The sequence below is a fragment of the Myxine glutinosa genome, chromosome 10, assembly GCF_964187855.1.
Source record: "Myxine glutinosa chromosome 10, kmMyxGlut1.1, whole genome shotgun sequence".
Classification (NCBI taxonomy): domain Eukaryota; kingdom Metazoa; phylum Chordata; class Myxini; order Myxiniformes; family Myxinidae; genus Myxine; species Myxine glutinosa.
This window is the reverse complement of record NC_136270.1, coordinates 91,836,755-91,853,810: the sequence shown is the minus strand read 5'-3', so window position 1 is coordinate 91,853,810 and position 17,056 is coordinate 91,836,755. Positions and strand designations below refer to the sequence as shown.

General features: G+C 40.8%; 1 protein-coding gene across 1 annotated transcript in view; it reads right to left on the bottom strand.

The window, feature by feature from the left end:
• ANKFN1 (ankyrin repeat and fibronectin type III domain containing 1) overlaps positions 1 to 17,056 on the bottom strand; it is a 214,022-nt gene that overhangs the window by 145,965 nt on the left and 51,001 nt on the right. The window contains exons 6-8 of the mRNA XM_068126490.2: positions 15,275 to 15,372; positions 13,315 to 13,405; positions 4,906 to 5,013 (exon numbers count right to left, since the gene is read on the bottom strand). Coding sequence (XP_067982591.2) covers positions 4,906 to 5,013; positions 13,315 to 13,405; positions 15,275 to 15,372 — 297 coding nt within the window. The remainder of the gene's footprint in view (positions 1 to 4,905; positions 5,014 to 13,314; positions 13,406 to 15,274; positions 15,373 to 17,056) is intronic.

Sequence of the window (17,056 nt, the reverse complement as noted above, 5' to 3'; positions counted from 1 at the left end):
TGTCCATGAATTGAGTTCGATATCAGTTTACATCACTTTCAAGGATCAATTTATTTGTTTCGAAATGTCAAATGTGGTTTTTGTTTCTTTTAAAGGTCACATTAACAAAATCTAGAATAATTTCAACATAATTCCAATGAACTTTTGGTTCTAAGACATCTTGAAAAGTAAGTTCACCCCCACAAAAAAAATATTCCATATTAAATGCCAAGTCTGTATTATAGATATGATTTTTGGCAGCCAATCTTTTACAGCACGCCATGTCTGTCAAACCCATTGGGCCCCCTGGGTATGTTACTTTATGTAATCTTTGTGGGCATATGCTCCATAGTACACTAGGTCCCCACTTAACGTCGTGGTTATGTTTATGAAAACACGACGACCTTCTGTGAAAACGTTAAATGGATCAATTTATCTCATAAGAGTTGATGTAAATAGTGGGAGTTAGGTTCCTTCTTCCACATGAAACGCATGACATTTTAGTAAATTCACACACTTTTGATTGCTTAAATATTCTGTATTGTACATTGTAATGCAGTACAGGAAGTCCCTGGTTTACAAACATCCGTTCATACGAAGATTGTACTTTATAATCATGTTTCTTCTTTCCAACGCTCGATCCATTCACAAAAACATGGAATTTGAACATACCACTTGTTAAACGCCAAATGCAGGAAATCTGACCTCAAGAGTTAATTACCCAATCACGCCATAATTCACACCTTATTAACAAGGACTTCACTTCAGAACTCTTCTGCAATTTCACAAGTCATTCTATCATTCTCCCCACGTGACACGAGGGAAGGTATTCTTCCCATGGTACATAGTGAAGGCTTCTCTTCGAAAAAAAAGCATCAATGGTTGACTGCTTGCCTCTCTGCCTCTTCTTTTCTTTAAAAATTTCATAATACCACCGAAGACTTTCCATGACAATTGTACAATCGACGATGTAATAGTGAGTTATTGGTAAATAATCACGACGACGTTTTTTTTTTTTTTTTATACAAGATCGAGGCTCGTGTAAGAGCTAACATTGGTCACAAAAAGACAAACTGACACAGAAAACATATGATAAAGGGAACGGGAGACAAGATGGGGGGAGAGAGGGAACAACACAAGTACAACATTTGAGAGCAGGGACATTGGGAGATCTGTGGGAGGGAGAGGGCTTGGGGGGAGGAGGCATGGGAAAGGGGGATGGGAGAGGTAAAAAAAACACATGGACACTGCTAGGACTTCCAGGAAAGAAGTCTGAATTTCAGTGAAGTGGATCTGGGGTGAATTAATGGGGGTAGAAAAGATCAAGGTTTTGGATGGGGGAAGATAAGAGATTGTGGTGAACAGCTGTTTTAAAGACCTGGAGGGAGGAGTGGGATTGAAGAGAGTGAGGGAGTTTGTTCCAGAGGCGGGAGAAAAGAGGAATTACAGCGTGAAGGTGAGCAGAGAGTCTTGATTTTGGCAGTTTAACCATAAGAGGGTGGCTGGCAGATCTTGTGCGACCTGTAGGAATATTTGGGGGACAGAGCACCGACAGAGCTGGGAGAGCAAGGCCGGATAGGAGTCGGTAGAAGACAGAAAGACCACCAACCTGCCTGCGGTGAGTGAGTGAAAGGCCCTCAGAATCAGCTTCATCGCGGGAGATTCCAATGATTCTGAAAGCTTTGGTTTCAACAACGTGAAGCCGAGCTCGGTGTGAGGCAGGAGCACCGGCCCAGAGGGGAGAGCAGTATTCCATTGAGCTGCGGATGAAAGCATTGTATGTGGTGAGGAGCTCAGGTGTGTCAAGGAAGGACTTCGCACGACGGAGGATGCCCAGTCGGTGACTGGCTTTGGATGCCAGCTTGGAAATATGTTTTTCGCAGGAAAGATCATGGCAGATAGTGAGACTCAAAAGCTTGAGTGACAGAACTTCTTGGAGAGGATTGTTGAGAAAGTAGATGGGAGAGGGTTGTCCAGTCGGTCTTTTCAGAGAGACATAATGAGAGTGTGAGATTTCTCAGGATTGAAAGACATGTTCCACTTGTTTGACCAGTCTGTGATTTTGTTCGTTCTGTGAAGCATTGGTATTTAATTAGTATCGACGTTATAACGAAACAATGTTAACCGGAATGAAGTTAAGTGGGGACACCTTGTATTTAAAATCACGTATATTTCTCGGTCGTTTTTCTAACTTATAGATGATAATTATACTTCGAACTTATAGATGTTATATATAATTAATATAAATTAATGTTATATATAATTATATAACTTATAGATGTTTTTCTATCACAGTTATGGTTTGCGAAAGGTGACAAATGTGATAGGAGAATAAACTTCTGAGTGGTTTGGTTTTCTATACAGATGTAAATTTCTCAGCATAAGCAATGGAAGAAAAAAGATAAAACTAGAATTGCACTCGGTAGAGCGCACACCTCCATCAGGCGGAACAGTTTACGTTTTGTATCCCACTGATAGGCCGGTTCTGCTTCCAGACCTGAACCAAAGTCTAATCGGCTTGTCCTTGTCACCTAACACTGTAAATTAACACTCATTTTACTCTGCGCATGTTGCACATCACGTGCAGCGATTTTCACTTCCATGAGCCTTGTATTTATTGTTATTAACAAGCGTTATGCCTTGGTCCCCCGTTGGTGAAGTGATGTGAGTTGACAAAGTGGAAGACGCAAGGCGGCCATCTTGGATATTGACGTGCCGACCCAATTTTCAATGGCGTTCTCCCTTATGTGTAGATACACCCACACACCAGATTAGAAGTTAGTAGTTCGTTTATTTTTCAAGATATTTCGCTCACAAGGTTCAGACATATATATGGTGGCGGCCATCTTAGACTTTGACGTGGCGACCCAATTTTCAATAGCGTTCTTCCTTATGCCTGGATACACCCACACAACAGATTAGAAGTTGGTACTTCGCTTATTTTTCAAGATATTCCGCTCACAAGGTTCAGACATACATTGCGGTGGCCATCTTGGATTTTGACGTGGGTTGCACCCACACACCAAATTAGAATTCGGTCCTTCACTTATACACGCGTGCACGCATGTACACACGAATGCACGCATGCACGGACGGACAGACGGATGCACGCACGGACGGAGGGGAAAACCATAGTCCCCCTTTCGCTCCGCGGTGCGGCGACAACAACAACAACAACAACAACATGCATTTTAAGGCCATTTTCCCTACTAGAGCGGGGGTTAGCCTTGCGGTCCCCATGACAATCTTCACCATTTTGCCCTATTTTCTGCATCTCTCCTTGTTAACCCCCTTGCCCGCATTTCTTCTTCAACCATCTTCAGCCAAGTCTTTCTCGGTCTTCCCCGTCCTCTACTTCCCTCTACATTCATTTCCATCACTCTTCTCAACCAGTCACTTTCATCCTTCCTCAACACATGACCAAACCATCTCAACCTGTTCCTCTTCACAGCATCAATCACAGGCTCTATTCCCATCATCTTTCGCAATTCATCATTTGTCTTCCTCTCTCTCGACGATACTCCACACATCCATCGAACCATTCGCATTTCCACCCTTTCCAGCCTTCGTTGCTGCTCTACGTTCATTACCCATGTCTCGCTCCCATAAATCATAACACTTCTCACACATGCAGCATACACCTTTCCCTTCAGCTTCAACGACACTCCCCTCATCAGCACGCCACTCAGTTCCCGAAACTTCTTCTATGCACATCTCACTCGAGCAACCGTTGCCGAGTCTGATCCACCTTCTCCATTCAGCATGTCTCCGAGGTAGCAAAATGTTTTCACACCTTCCAGCTTCACGCCGTCTCCAAGATCCAACTCAACATTTCCTCCATCCTCAGCTCCCTCTGTGCACACCTTACATTTGAATGTAGCTGCCACACTGGTTAATGACCCTCTTAGACCACTACATTTTTGATGAACCCACTCAGCGCACATTGTACATTGAATGGAGTTCACTCTGACACCCTTCCTGCACACAGCACATGGCCACTTCCCAGTTCTTTCCACCTCACCACATGCTTTACCACTTGCCATCACCTTCGTCTTTCCGATATTCACCTTCAGACCTTTTGTCTCCATACATTCCTTCCACTTGTTCATCTTCTCCTTCAGTCCATCCATACTTTCTGCAATCAACACCAGATCATCTGCATACAACAACTCCCACGGTAAATCCTCCTTTCCGTTCTGAGCCAGCACCTCCATCACAGCTACAAATAGTAGTGGACTTAGTACCGACCCTTGATGCACTCCCACCTTCACCTCAAACTCACCACTGTTCCCGTCCTTCGTCCTTACAGCTGTGCGCACTCTTTTGTACATTGCCATCATTACTCTGAACAACCATTCCTCCACTCCTAACTTCCTCAATGCCCATGTCAATACTTCGCGTGGAACCCTATCGAATGCTTTCTCCAGATCAACAAACCCAAAAAACAACCGCGGTGCGACGGGGGACAAAAAAAATTTCTTCTGTACACCGCCCTTGAGGCTCGGTTTGCAAGCCACCGTCTTCAGTTCCAATACAAGAGACATCATTTCCCTTTTATGGAAAATGTTTTTCGACTTTGTTTTAGCCTCAAAAATAGACCGTAGTGAACACATATTTGTGTTAAAAGATTGGCCTTTAAAAGCTACCCGTATGAAGGGGGACAGACATCTGTACAAACACACAAACTGACATTGTGTTTATAAGGTAGATAATCCCAGAACAAATAGGACAGGAATAACTTTACATGTGATAAACTTTCAACAATTTTTGATAACCTTTGAATACTGCCGCAATGCAAAAATGCCCAAAGTGAGCCTTTTATGCAACAATCATAATGGCGTTTTGTCACTGGTACAGTCAAATGTATTGCCACATGGAATATTATGAGACTGAATAATGCAGAGTGGTTAAAGCAGGTTGTCCTACCTCGACCACGCCACTGCTTTTGTGCATTCTTCAGCTGTACAAGGAGTGTGTCAAAAGCTTCCTCCTGGCCACCAGGCCTCGGCATGCACCCTTCACTTTGCCACCAACCTGTGGGAAAACCCTGTATTGTAGATGTTCCGTCTTCCCCAATTAAGACAGAAGTGATTGCCTAGACTTCTCAATTCAACATGTACATTGTCAAGATCATAGGAGACAAATAAACATTGTCACCAAGTTGTAAATACCTATTGAAAAATGAACACTTGTAAAAATGTTTACGATCTGATGCCAAATTGTAAGCTCAACATTTCTGGATTTCTGAGGGATGCTAGGGGCAGTTAGAGACCAGTATGCTGAAGAAGCAAAAATAATTATTTTTGCAAAAAGAAGCAAAAAAAATTAAAAAATAATGATGATTATAATCATTCAAGAAAAACGCGTTGCGTTGTCCGTCCGTCCGGGCTAAACCTCATTTTTCTCAGCAACCACATGTCCGATTGAGACGAAACTTTCAGGGTAGGAGTGACACCCATGCAAAATGTTTTTATGATAATTGTGACGTCATAGGTCACGTGGTATGGCAGCCATCTTGGATTAAAAGCAAATAATTAAAAAATATTTATCGGAAGCTGCTGAATGGAAAAATTTGAAACTTGGCACATTGTCATGTACTCCCAATGGGGAACAAAATCATGACAATGATGACATCATAGGTGAAGTGGTATACCAGCCAAAAATGTATTAACCTAATTCCTTATCCAAAAAATATGAAATTGCATGCACATTATCTATGACCTATTTGTATTGAAATATTTAATTTATGACATCATAGGGCACATGGTTTGGCAGCCATTTTGTATTGGAAAAAATTTAATAATTATATATCTGAAACCGCTCACCCTATCGATGCGAAATTTTACAAATATCATCTAACAGCACTGTTGCACATAGTTTGAAAATGATGATGTCATAGATAACGTGGATTGGCAGCCATCTTGGATAGAAAAATGAACCTTATCCGATCAACATGAAATTTCACAAACGTGATCCACTACCCATACATATGCAGAGTGATGGCATCTACCAGTTGTGGGACTATGCGGGGGGCATATTGGCAACAGTCACATTGTTCTAGTTTTTCTTGAGAAGGCTAATGTGTAACCTTAAACGTCCATATTTCAAACAGGAGCGCACAGATTTTTATCGCACCCAGTGAATTATTTTTGTATTATTTGGGGAATTCGAATTACCTATCAGCAAATTTTCCTGAAAGCATTACAGACTATTTGGGGGAAAAAATCGATTATTAGAATATTTTACATTGGATAAGCAGATAACTTTTCTATTTTTTCAATCAAATCATTGCATTTAGTTAGTGGCTAAAAAACAATATTTATACATTATTACAAAGTGTTTATACATTTTGAATGTAATAAATGGTGGCATTATGAAGACGATTCCGTTTTGATCCAGAATGTGCCCTTGAGTAACTTTTTGTGTAATTTTATGAACTTTACTAAACAATGTGTGTCAAGCTTTGTGGCAAGCACATCAGATACCATATTGTTCTTTTAATTTCAAGAGAATGCTAAACCTTTTGGCGAGGAAGGTAAGTGTTCAGCAAAACCATTAAGAAAGATGTCCTATATTTAGTCAGTTTTATTAAAATACTAATGGGCCAAATAGAATGAGAACAATAGAATATGAGTTATTGAAAACTGCCAACATTTGCACTAACTTTTTTATTAAATAATTTCTAGTCTTGATGCCCAAAAAATCAGAATTTAATAAAAAATGGTAAAAAAAATATATATATATAAAATAGAAAATAAAATAAATAAAATAAAATGGTAAAAAAAAAAGAAAATATAAAAAATAAATAATAAAAAATATTCATTCAAAAATACTCTTTCACAAGTTTCAGTGCTCCCATGACAGTGTGTGTCAAATGAATCAAACATTGTGAACTCAGAAAACAGGCTGTATGTGTGATTGCAAAAAATAATTTATAAGAGTGAATGAAAGAATATAAATGTAAGTTGAAGTAGTTGTGCTTGTGTTGAGATAGCTGGAAAGAGGCAATGAGGCATGTACATGGACAAAGAGATGGACAAAGCAAACATATGAACACGAAGGTACAAGCGGCCTCAATCCAAAATGCACGGTATGCAATGAATGGTTAAATTTGCAAATTTTACATAAACAGCAGTCTCGTAATTTCGTTTTGGACTTACATCTCCATAAAAAAGATGACATTGTTTATACATTAATTTCTGATGCCAAACAATCCAATATAGTTAGGCCATGAGCCAGTGGGGTTGGTCGATATCAGTCATCGGGAGCAAGGCTAATTGTGATTTTTAGCAAGGCTCGGGTCACTAGAGATGGAAAATATGTGATAGTGTGTCGATCTTTGCCTTCTCTGTTTTATCAATCAATATACACGAGACCTAACTATCTTGCTAACTTTCAAGATAGATGTATAAACAATAAACATTGTCCCATCAGCAAATAGACCGAAGTGAACTTCCAACTTCCAAACGAACTTCCAAAACAGACCTTGTACAAACTGTCCACGAAATTCTCCTGATGTCCCTTACCACTAAGGTCGGCAATTGCCAGGTTTTTCACCCAAAAACGTATAGTCATTGTCAGTCTCATTGACATGCATGCTTATACACAGTCAGTACGCTTGCAGGCAAAGGGAAACGAAGTGCAATCAAAATCATCAATACCAACAAGGAGATACAAAACACCTTCATCCAGTTGGGAGAGGAATGGGCTGTAAGTGGCGAGCTCATGGATAAGTTGAAGAAATTCACCTGCCTCCTGTATGGAGCTAAATCTGGTGCAGCAAAAGCGAATGATTTGAGATATAACCTATTCTGTGCCAAAAAAAGTGAGATTGAGAGTCACCAACGACCACCTTGCAAGGATCAAGACGCCATCTGGAAGAGGAGTCTGCAGAAGAACTCAGAGGCACCTAGTCCCATCGGGAGGGGCTGGTGCCTGGATATCCAGGATGGACATGTACAGTTGGCAGGAGACTAGATGGACGGACAACCCGCACCTCAATCTGTGCTGGAGCTACTGGCTTGCACTTGCCCCAAAAGCTGCAAGCTTCCTAAGTGTGTGTGCATGGCCAGTGGCCTCAAGTGCACGGACATGTGCAAACTCAGTACCTATGACAATCAGCGAACATCTATCGAGAGTGATGACAGTTCTGCTAAAGATGAGCTATGTGACGATGAGGACGATGACTTCTGAGCCATTCCTTCAAGTATATATGGAACAATTTGCATAACAAGCCACCACACGCGATGTCTTACATGCATTAAGTGCAATATCCAACTTCAGGGAAGGTTCACGAGTTGTATAATGAGCGGAATGAGCGCTTTTATCAGCCAGTGGGTACTGGGTCCAATTGGCTGATTTATGTACACTTTTCTCGATCACCTTTTGTACTCCATCTTCGGAGATGGGTGAAAAGTCAGTGAAATTACTATTACAAGAGGGAGGTAGATTTACACGGCTCTGCCGATGACTAACTTTCAAAACCAGTTGCAATTTTGTGAATCTCTTCATAAAATAACTTTCCAAAAGCATTCCCCAACTTCGTGTCAGAATAATAATCTCGAAAACCTGGCCTGACATTGGACAGGAAAGCTTCTACACAAACTGGATAAGATGTTTCGCATCACATTGTGCTATTTTAGCTCTAAGATATTGGGACTTTGATTTAGTTAGGATGTCATTGTAAGACTTACACTGTTCTTTTTACCGTTGTCTATCGGTCTCTAAATCTGAGTTCATCATTCTATGAGTGTACAATGTACATTCGACAATCCATTTTGTTTGATTTGCTTCTGAAACCTCTTCTGTACACCAAGGAGCATTTGGTTGGAGTGAGACAACTGTTGACTTATCTGGCATGTTTACCCAACAGTTGTTGTTGTGTATAGCCAAATCTGAAGCAATTGTAGCTGTCGACAACACAACAACTCTTTCATTCCTCTTTTCTCCCGCATCTGGAACAAACTCCCACACTCTCTTCAATCCCACTCCTCTCTCCAGGTGTTTAAAACAGCTGTTCACCACCATCTCTCCCCCATCCAAAACCTTGATCTTTCTCCCCCCGCTAATCCACCCCAAACCCACCTCATTCAAATTCCATTTTCTTTCCTGAAAGTCCTTGTAGTGTCCATATTGTTTTTCCTGTGTACCCCACCCCAGCCTTCTCCCTTCCACAGATCTCCTGATGTCACTGTTATCTACTGTTGTGCTTCCCACTCTCCCCCTCTTGTCTTCCGCTCCATTTAATGTATGTTCTATGTGTTAGCTCTTACATGAGCCTTGACTTAGCATACAAAAAAACAATCTATCTATAATTCCAGTAATCTCTGTGTGTGTGTGTGTCTGTCTGTCTGTCTGTATGTATGTATGTATGCGACCGCTGTTTCTCGACAACTACCGGTCCGATATACTTGAAACTTGCCAGGTATATTGCTGGGGACCCGAGGATGTGCCTTTTCAAGGTTTGAAATTAATCGGACAAGTGGTTCCCAAGGTATGGTCACCGTACTCGCAAGCCGTTCGCTTTGGCTTTGCGAATGGACCAAACCATTTCATGTAAATAGAGGGGGGGGGGGGGGGGTTCTGTGGTCGTTGCGAATGGACCAAACCATTTCATGTAAATAGAGGGGGGGGTTCTGTGGTCGTTACTGCCACGTGGTTTCAAAGTTTTTTGTTGTTGTTGTTGTTTGCACGCATGTTTTTTTGCACGCACGTACGGGCAAGCACGTACGGGCATGCCCTAGTTGTAATAATTCTCTGACATGTTTATGAAGACTGGCTATGTCCTACCTGTCAAGAAAGGTCAAAGCTTCTTTATCAGTTTCAACGTCAACATGGATGACAAAATCTCCAATCAAAATCCAGAACTAGTTGATTTTTAACAACAGACACATTCCAACACAGTAGAAAATTCTTGTACAAACGGACCTAAAGTGAGTTTGTTCTTCGTAAACATGGGTGGCCTGTAAATGGCATAAATCCTGAAAACGAGAGATGTCAAAATGCGCAGTCAGATGCATTACTTTGAAGGTTGAAACTTTGATGGCGTCAATGATAAATCTGAACAGATGAGCGATGAATGGCGCAGCCAACACCACCATGAGACTGATGATATTCATGTAAAACTTAGTGGTAGGGCAAGGTTGATTTGATATCGGCGTTGAAGTGGTTATCGCTAGAATGATCCTTGATCCATGATTCAGTTACCATGAAGATATCTAAATCATTATCAAGAATCAGGCCACAAGTCTTGGTACCTTTCTTGTTCATAGACTGAGCATTTCAATGTGCAATGGGAACTCGCAAATAAATCGAAAATTTAGATTTGACTTCTGGGTGTCCACATCGTCCTGTCCTTGTGTTGGATGAATCAGGTTTGCCTTCACCTTTTTCTTTGTGCCTTTTTGGTCTAGCAAAGAATCAAAAGGCCCCTGTAACTAAAATGGGGATATTAAACTTACGCCTCATTCTGCCTCCTCGATATCCATGCTTCGTTGTCGTTGTGATGTTCCAGTTCTTCAACAGAAACCGTTCATCATGAGAGAACAGACTGAAGTGACCAGTCCAGATTACATCGCTTCTCATGTTCCTAAGCTTATCATTTAAATAGGTATTGCAAAGGATAATACTCGCAGGCCCGGCGTTAACAATACAAAAGCTTTACAAATGCCCTCAAAGCAATAACTCAAATTCCCTGAGGCAAACTGAGCGCCTTCATAATGACGAATCATCACAACACAGCATTGTCACAAAGTAATCACGAGTAAAAACACATTTACAACGAAATTCTGGAGTGATTTTGAGAGCGCAGCCTGCATGAAAGGTCGCCAACCAACACACAAAATTATGGCCCTTGCCAATAACACACAGATGCACATACACATACACAGGGTGAAAAATTATACAAAATATAAAACACAAGATTCATCATCTCAATCTTGGAAACAATGCACATGGAACGTAAACAAAAATTATAACTTATGCCGAAAGTACGCATCAAAACACAGACAGAATGTGCTCTGGAAAATTTTGCTGATGACTAAACCATCTGCCGTGACATCCCCCATCCTTCAGATAGGCAGCAGCCTCTTGTCTCTCTTCAGAGCTAAATAGAATCACAAGCTGGCCAAACACTTGATAGAATCACAAGGAATATGTCTTTCAATCCTGACAAATCTCACACTCTCACTATCTTTCTCTCTCCAGAAGGACCACCATCCTTCTCCAGAAGGTAAGGCAAACCCTCCTACATACTTTCTTAACAATCCTCTTTAAGAAGTTCAGTCATTCAAACTTTTGGCTCTCATGATCAGCCATTATCTTTCTTGGGCAAACCACATTTCAAAGTTGTCTTCCAAAGTTAGTCGTTGACTGGGCAGTGGGCATCCTCCATCGTGCAAAGTCCTTCCTTGGCACACCGGAACTCTTATGCACCAATAAGGCCTTCATCCACAGCTTGATGGAGTACTGCTCTCCCCTCCGGGCTTGTGCCCCTGCCTCACACTTTGCTCCACTTGACACCATGGAAACTAAGGCTTCCAAGATCATTTGAATCTCCCACTATGAATCTGAGTCTATGGGACTATTACCTTCCCATTGCAGACATGTCGGAAATCTCTCTGTCTTCTCTCGTCTCCCCACAGGTTTCTGCAGAGCACATGTGGTCAACCACAACTCCCTTCTGGTGAAACTTCTAAAATCCAGAATCACTGCTCCCCTCCATTCTTTCGTTCCTCTTTTCCCCGCCCATGAAACCAACTTCCATATCTTCTTCAATGTCATTCTTCCCTCCAGGTCTTCAAGAAAGCTGTTCACTACCATCTCAGATCGTCCCAATCCACAAACATGATCTTTTCACTCCTTGTTAACTCCTCCCAAGTCCACCTCTTTCCAAGTTCCCAGGTTTCCTTCCTGAGAGTTTGCTTCTGTATCCATCATGTCCACCCTGTGAGACCTCACCTACCCCCCATTATTCCCCACAATCCCTTTTTTGTCAAAGTCACCCTCTATCTTGTCCATCAACTCCGTTTTTGGTGTGCTTCCTCCCACCGCCCCTACTTCTACTGTTCCTTTTGTTGTGTTACATTCTGATTTGTTCTACGTTTTAGCTCCGCCACGAGCCTCGACATTGTGTCCAAAAATTGTCATGGTTACATTAGTCAAACTTTGTCAAACCGTTCTTTTAATCCAGATAAATCACATATACTCTCTTTCTCTCCAGAAGGACAGAGAGGCAAACCCTCCCATCTACTTTCTTAACAATCCTCTTGAAGAAGTTCAGTCATTCAAACTCCTGGGTCTCACTATCAGCTATTATCCACGACTGGTTGCATGTGCTAGGCGAGCGTGTAGGCCATAAAGAATACCACAAACGGTCAGTGCAGGAAAACACACAATCTGGGATAGTGCGAATAATTTTGAAGAATTCCCTGCTGAAGGCATAAAATCAACCTAGGGCTGAATTCGATGTAAAAATGTTATGGTTCTGTTAGACAACTTTGTCGAGTTGTTCTTAAGACCACATGGAGCACGTTATTGAAGTAGGCCATTTGGAGATGCTATATTAAAGTTGTTTGTTGCGTGGACTCACTGACTGACTGACACACACACCGATTACACTACTCTCCCATCCTTTGGGAATGGGTGAGGCGAACTATGTTTCACCATTAAACAGCAGATTGCAACTTCAACTAATTAATCAGTAATTTCTGTGGGGGAAGAGCCCTGTCATGTTCATGGTCAGCCAAAAAGCATTTTGATTAATTTACCAATAATCTGTGGAGGAAGAGCCTTGCCATGCTCTTGGTAAGCCAAAAAGCTTTTAAAACATTTCATGTCACATGGTAAGCCAAACAACATTCCATGTCACATATGTTTCACAGTAGACAAAACATGGTTTCTTCCACATCAATAATTATTGCCAAATTAATTGAAGTTGTTGCATCTACTGCTTCAAAAAGTTGCATCTGCTGCTTCAAAAAGAGGGGTTTTTTCACATAAGGATGTCAAGTGAAAAAATTGATCATCATCAAATCATGTAATTATCAGCTTGAGAAATTTGACTTTAGTTTACATTTCCCTGAACACTTCATTACCACTGATGATGCTCTTCTCAAAATGGTCCACTTACATTCATCTATAAAATGCTTGCGCAGAATGAGATCGATTCCAAACTTTTTGCCCAATAACATGGAAATGCTTAGATGGAAGAGGCAATCGAGAACAAAGATGGAGATGTGGCCAAGGTGAGCATGAGAGGTGTTGGTGCGTGGCAGAAGCCGGTAGGTGAGCATGAGAGGTGTTGGTGCGTGGCAGAAGCCGGTACTTTACACCCACTTGAGGGGATCGCAGAGCATGGTACAGAAGCTTGTGGGAGTCCCCAGCCCTTCATGTTGTAGGCGCTCACTCTGACGTAGTATGCTGTGCCCTGTGGGACCAGGGAGTTCTGTGAAGCTCACCTGATAATTGATCCCAGTGGATTTCTGGATGGGAAACCATCAGGATTCCTAAACATTATGAATCTCCCCCTAGCCATACCCTTTATTTTATGCACCAAAATTAACACCTAGGTTTACTGCTTAAATAACCTGACGTCTAGTATCAGGAACCTTATAAAACAGCTTTAATCAAAGGCCCCTTGGCTCCCTGTGAAGTGTGCCATCGTACTCAGCATTACTATGGGGACAGAAAATAAACAATCCTGTTATTAAATGCACAAAGAAAAACTAACTCACAAAATTATTACATCCTACATGGTACATCTGCTTTTGCGAATGCAGAAATTGCACAAGAAAAAAAAAAGGCATTGGATAAAACAGAAATCAATCACACTGTGAATAACTCTAAGGCGTACCACGCAAACCCAAAATACAATATAACATTCTGATGAAGACATTTTGATTGATTGTTTTCGTTTTAAACAAGAGGAATCAACATGTGTGCTGGTAATCAGTACTGCAATTCATTTTTTGTTTTTGTTTCCTGAACCCCTATTCTTGGAATTTTTGGACAGATGTTATAATGGTCAAAAGCCACGTGAAGAGGAGTACACATACACCATTATTTATGCAGTGGAGATCGAAGCAACCATAAACATGCTGTGAAAACATCAGAAAACTATAAGGAAAACACGCTGTGCAAAGGAAATGAAATTACTGTGATATATTACTGTCTGAATGCAAGGCCCCCTTGGTGCGCGCAGACAAGTTAAGATACCAAGAGCATAGTGCTGCAGTATCATCTGTGTAATAGTGCAATGAGAAAAAGCTACAAAGATGAAGGCCCACGCAGGAGTGCCGAAGGTAGGCGCTGCAGGCATAAGCTAGGCCCAGGCCTCACAATATTTTTTTCTCGAGTCCTCTCAACTATGTAAATGCCACTAAAGCACATTAGCACATGTGAAAGGCACAACAGTTTACGCGTCCAATCAGCTCGCCGAAATTACCGATCGTGTCTCGGACACTGGGGCCAGGCAGTGGTAAAGGCAACAGTAAGGCTATGTGTTCCCTTCCCAAACAACTTAGAGCGCCTCGAGCTATTATTGACTGCAAGCTCCCAGGGCAGCAGGAGAGGTCAGACTGAGCGAGTGATGTAAACACAGCTCCCCTGTATTTTGCTTAACCTCTGACCACTTGTTAGTGAGACACGACGCGAGTGCTTACAAGCTTGCCTTGACTGCAGCCTGTTCGAAATGGCGGAGCCTTAAAATACGTTAATACTCCCTTCATGTAAGCATGACACTGCCAGGTAGATTGGTTGTGAAACCAAATTATTTGGCCTCAATTCAAGGGCTATGCTCTGTGAATACAGCGATTCCCTAAATGGCATTAATCATGCACTTATGGCCAAGTCATTAGACCTCGTTGGTGAAAGAAAAAAGCCAAAAGAAGTGAGAAAAGGAAGAAAACTGCAGCTTTATGTAGGTATGGCTGTAAACAAGTCATCGGAATGTCAGGTTTGTTTTCATGTGAGAGGCCTCTGTAATTGCCAGCGACTGAGGCTCTATCCTAAAATTCCATCTATCGATATTTTCAGCACTAATAAATCCCACCGCGCCTAGACAGTGGTGCGCTGTGTATCGGACGCTGAGCCTGTTTATGTTGTACAGTCAAGCCATTTTTCACAGAAAGTCTGGGACAAAAGCCCCTTTGAAATGGCTCCTAATTTCTGCGTCCGCGCGTCTGGTCATGGCTCAGTACAGAGGCGGCTCGAGGAGGGGCACCAGAAGGACAAGTCGGTGGGTTTGCCAAGGTCGTGATAGGAGACGTGGGCCGTGGCCATCGTGGGCTAATCTTACCGGAGTGAGGCCTTGGATAGAGAAGCTCTTAACTCTGCAGTCATCCAAAATGGCGTCACCAGTAAGGGCCTTGAAAGACCTATAGCAACTCCACTGCACTACACAGGAGAAACACACAGCAATCAACACAGGATTAAGAGCAATATTTCATCATTGCACTTGTGATAGCTCTTTCGTGGAATGCGCAATTGGCGACATCACTTGAACATGGGGTTAAGAACTCGAGCGTGAGTTGCAAGTGATGTACGTATTTTGCTAAAATAATGAAATACGTTGATGTTTCAGGGATGTGCTTCGGTGGCCTACAAAGCTGCATGCGCACAGGTAAGTCAAATAAACAAAGTAAACATTCTGTATAACACGATTATTTGCTTTGACTCTTAAATCGATTCGGTAAAAGTGGCAAATGAAGGACGGCAAAAAAAAGTTTTTGTTAAAATGCAGGACGTCGTTAAAGGTGCGCTGTGACAACTTCTAAGGTATATTAAGAACTCCCCAAAAATAAATCCAGATTTAGTGATGTCACATGTGAAACCAAAACTGAAAATAGTGTGAAGCAGCAAGCCAGGAGCATCATGGTGATTTGCATGTTTAAGCTATTCTAATATTATGTGATTACATTTATTTCCTTTTCGTTTTTTACAAGGTCAAGGTTCATAGAAGAGAGTGAGAGTGGACAGAGGGCAAAAAGGAATGAACTGAAAGTGGTATAATAATATAATAATATAACACAGTTATTATTTTTCTCCAGTGATAATAACTGAAAACTGTGATATAATAATATAACACAGTTATTATTTTTCTCCAGTGATAATAACTGAAAATTGTGATATAATAATATAACACAGTTATTATTTTTCTCCAGTGATAAAAACTGAAAACTGATATAATAATATAGCACAGTTATTATTTTTCTCCAGTGATAATAACTGAAAACGGTGATATAATAATATAAGTTATTATTTTTCTCCAGTGATAATAACTGAAAACTGTAATATAATAATATAACAGTTATTATTTTTCTCCAGTGATAATAACTGAAAACTGTGATATAATAATATAACACAGTTATTATTTTTCTCAAGTGATAATAACTGAAAACTGTGATTAGAATAATATAATACAGTTATTATTTTTCTCAAGTGATAATAACTGAAAACTGTGATTATAATAATATAACACAGTTATTATTTTTCTCCAGTGATAATAACTGAAAACTGCTATAATAATATAACACAGTTATTATTTTTCTCCAGTGATAATAACTGAAAACTGTGATATAATAATATAACAGTTTTTATTTTTCTCAAGTGATAATAACTGAAAACTGTGATATAATAATATAAACCTGTTATTATTTTTCTCCAGTGATAATAACTGAAAACTGTGATATAATAATATAACACAGTTATTATTTTTCTCCAGTGATGATAACTGAAAACTGTGATATAATAATATAACATAGTTATTATTTTTCTCCAGTGATAATAACTGAAAACTGATATAATAATGTAACGCAGTTATTATTTTTCTCCAGTGATAACAACTGAAAACTGTGATATAATAATATACAACCAACAACAACAACAACAGGCATTTTAAGGCCATTTTCCCTGCAAGAGTGGGGGTTAGGCTTGCAGTCCCCATGACAATGTTCTCCATTTTACCCTATTTTCTGCATCTCTCCTTGTTAACCCCCTTGCCCGCATTTCTTCTTCGAACATCTTTAGCCAAGTCTTTCTCGGTCTTCCCCCTCCTCTACTTCCTTCTACATTCATTTCC